We start from the raw sequence: 3,359 nt of genomic DNA, 5'->3' as shown, positions 1-3,359 counted from the left end.
AAAATCTGGAATCTGAGGGTGCAGAAAAATCTAAATACTGAGAAAATCGCTTTTGAATTTGTCCAAATTAAGTTCTTAGCAATGCATATTACTAATCAAACATTAAGTTTTGATATATTTACGGTAAGAAACTTACAAAATATCTTCATGGAACATGATCTTTACTTAATATCCTAATGATTTTTGGCATAAAAGAAAAATCAATAATTTTGACCCATACAATGTATTGTTGGCTATTGCTACAAATATACCTCAGCGACTTAACACTGCTTTTGTGCTGCAGGCTCACATATGCTGATTTGCTGCTCAAGAAACATTTCTGATTATTATCAATGTTGAAAATTGTTGAAACTTGTGATTGTCTGATTAATTGATTGTGCTCTTGTGTGATTGGCTGACTGATGGACTGTGCTGTGCTGTGATTGGTCGATAGGGTTTGGGATAAAGTCATCAGCGGCTCATGTAAGATCCTGGTGTTTGTTGCCGTGGAGATTCTGCTCAGCTATAAGATCATGCTGATGGGAATGAGTGACCCGGATGGAGTTTACAACTTCCTGTCTAATGTGAGCCGCAAACATCACTCTTTCAGTTACATATCATGGCAAAAATGGGTTTGTTTAAAGAAATGTTCTGGGTTCAATACATGTTAATGAATGTACTTTATTCATCTTTACAGTATGACCCTTTTCAAGTAATTTTTTTTATCTTTTAAAATCCTCCAGTACTCTCGTCCCATAAACTTTCACTAAAGATTTTATCATTTAATTGATTCTTCTTCTATCAACCACTGTTTTTTGAGAAACCCTTATTTATATAAAATAACAGTATTTTATTACTCTTATTATTAAATGAACTACTGTTTTTTAATTGAGGGACAAATATTTTTTATTTGTTTTATTTTATTTTATTAATTCTATTAAGTAACATCATTATTATCATTATTATATGGCTACCTGTTTTTTTAATTGAGCAAGTAATTACTTTATTATTTCTATATATTTTTATTTTATTAATATACTACATAAGATGATTTATTTTATTTGAACTACTATTTTAATTGAGGAACAAGGAATTATTTTAGTATTATTTTATTTATTGTTTTAAATACTATTCATTTATTATTATTATATGAAATGCCATTTTTTTTTAACGAGGAACAATAAATTAATTTTATGATTTTTTTATTTTATTAATTTTATTAAACAACATTTTATAATTATTATGAGGTAGTTTTTTTTAATTGAGGAACAAGGAATTGCATTATGTTTTTTTTTAAATTTAGGAACAGTTAATTAACTAAGTTATTAATCATATTAAATTAACATTTTGCCACAAATGATATTGAATAGAATTTGAATGAATAGAATATTGAACCCAGAAAATGTTCCCAACCTTTTTCTGTAGTTTCTGTGATTTAACATTTAAGTTTTTGATGCACCGACATAAAGCTATAAATGTTGCTAAAGCGCTTCTGATGTCTTGGTCTCTCTGTACAGCTGCCGCAGGAGAACACAGACGCCATCGTCACTAAAGCCATCGATCTGTGGCACAAACACTGCGGCACGCCCATGCACTCTGTGTAATTCATCATTTCTGAGTCTGACATGTGACGGAGACTCAAAGCGCTCAGACGTGGACGACAGGAACGTCAGCTGTGTGTGTGGTCGCTCTTTTATTAGGTTGGTTTACATGAGAATCTGCATACATCATTCAGGAGTTACAGTACGGTTCATGACATGCCTCCCGCTCTCTGAGCCAATAGCAGCAGCGGAAGAGAGAAACGCTAGCGTCTGGAAACAGAAACACATCAATCATTCAAAACATGACGACGTCTGCTCTTCTAAATGTGTGGTCACCGATCGGCCAAAAATACTGTTATTTTTACACCCTCATGTCGTTCCAAACCTGTTCATATGATTCGTAAGATCGGAAAAAGTGCTTAAAAGTCTCTAAAAAAATCCCTTTAATGAGTCTCAGAAAAAAAATAACATGTAGGTTTGGAACAAATGAGGGTGATTTGGTCGCTAGTGTGGGCGTGGCAAACGTTGCTTTATTGTTATTGGTTAAAGATGTTCCTGGGTTTTTTGACTTAAAATAGCACAAACAGCAGCCAACATCATGGGTTTGACTCCCAGGGAATGAATGAACTCATAAAAATATTTAATAGCAATGGATAAAAGTGTAATGAAAATGAAAATAAGCAGGAAATGTGGAATTAAAGGAATAGTTAATCCAAAACTGAATAATTTGCTGAAAATGACACCACCATCTTCAGGTTTGTAGAAATGTAGCATTGCATCAGTGTCTCAGCAATGGATGCTCTGCAGTGAATGGGTGCCGTCAGAATGAGAGTCCAAACAGCTGATAAAAACATCACAATAATCCACAAGTAATCCACACCACTCCAGTCCATCAGTTAACATCTGGAGAAGACAAAAGATGAAACACATCCAGCATTAAGACGTGTTTAACTAAAATATATGAGCCCATAACACATAATAACGCTTCCTCCAGTAAAAAACAATCTCCTGTTGTCTCTCACATCAAAATCCACCCACAAATTTGTTTAGAGCTGTTTTGGCTTGTAAACGCGGCTTGATCTGTGCAGATTTCTTTCCTGATTCAGAACAGACCACTTTTCACTGGAGAATGCAATATTATGAACTTGTATTTTAGTCAGAAGCTAAAAACGTCTTAATGCTGGATGTGTTTCAGCTTTTGTCTTCTCCAGATGGTAACTGATGGACTGGAGTGCTGTGGATTACTTGTGGATTATTGTGTTTAATTTTGTTGATTGAATGGTTCATTTCTAAAATATGTATATGTGGCAAAGCTGAAAAAAAAAAAACATTGTTGAGGCAGTGATCAACCCAAAACATAGGACTCCAGTTAAATCTCAACTGTTAAAGCTCAGATGAAATAATAATAACTCCTCTTGAGAAGTCACACTTACAGTGAGATTATAGTTTACATACTTTATATTTGTAAGCAAAAGATTACAAACTTTGTGCTTAATTAACACATGAATATAGTGAATGATAACGTTCAAAAGTTTGGGGTTGGTAAGATTTTTTTATGTATTCATTTTTAAAAAACTGCATTCATTTGATCAAAAATACAATAAAAACTAATATTGTGTAATATTATTACAATTTAAAGTAGCTGTTGTCTGTTGTGATATATTTAAAAATTCATATGATGCAAAGCTGAATTTTCAGCATCATTACTCCAGTCTTCAGTGTCACATGATCTTCAGAAATCATTCTAATATGCTGATTTGCTGCTCAAGAAACATTTCTGATTATTATCAATGTTGAAAACAGTCGTGCTGCCCAATATTTTTGTGGAAATTGTGATAC

At 32.9% G+C, this 3,359-nt stretch overlaps 1 protein-coding gene across 1 annotated transcript in view; it reads left to right on the top strand.

Moving 5' to 3' along the window:
• Positions 1–2,017, top strand: part of tbc1d7 (TBC1 domain family, member 7) — a 7,579-nt gene extending 5,562 nt beyond the window's left edge. Inside the window, exon 6 of the mRNA XM_016551198.1 lies at positions 1,497–2,017. Within this exon, the coding sequence (XP_016406684.1) occupies positions 1,497–1,583 (87 nt within the window). The 3' untranslated portion in view covers positions 1,584–2,017. The remainder of the gene's footprint in view (positions 1–1,496) is intronic.
• The last annotated feature ends 1,342 nt before the right edge of the window (positions 2,018–3,359 follow it).

The sequence above is a fragment of the Sinocyclocheilus rhinocerous genome, unplaced genomic scaffold (genome assembly GCF_001515625.1).
Source record: "Sinocyclocheilus rhinocerous isolate Xijiao unplaced genomic scaffold, SAMN03320098_v1.1 scaffold555, whole genome shotgun sequence".
Taxonomy (NCBI): Eukaryota; Metazoa; Chordata; class Actinopteri; order Cypriniformes; family Cyprinidae; genus Sinocyclocheilus; species Sinocyclocheilus rhinocerous.
Note: the sequence above shows the minus strand (reverse complement) of the source record. Positions and strands in the feature narration are given on the sequence as shown.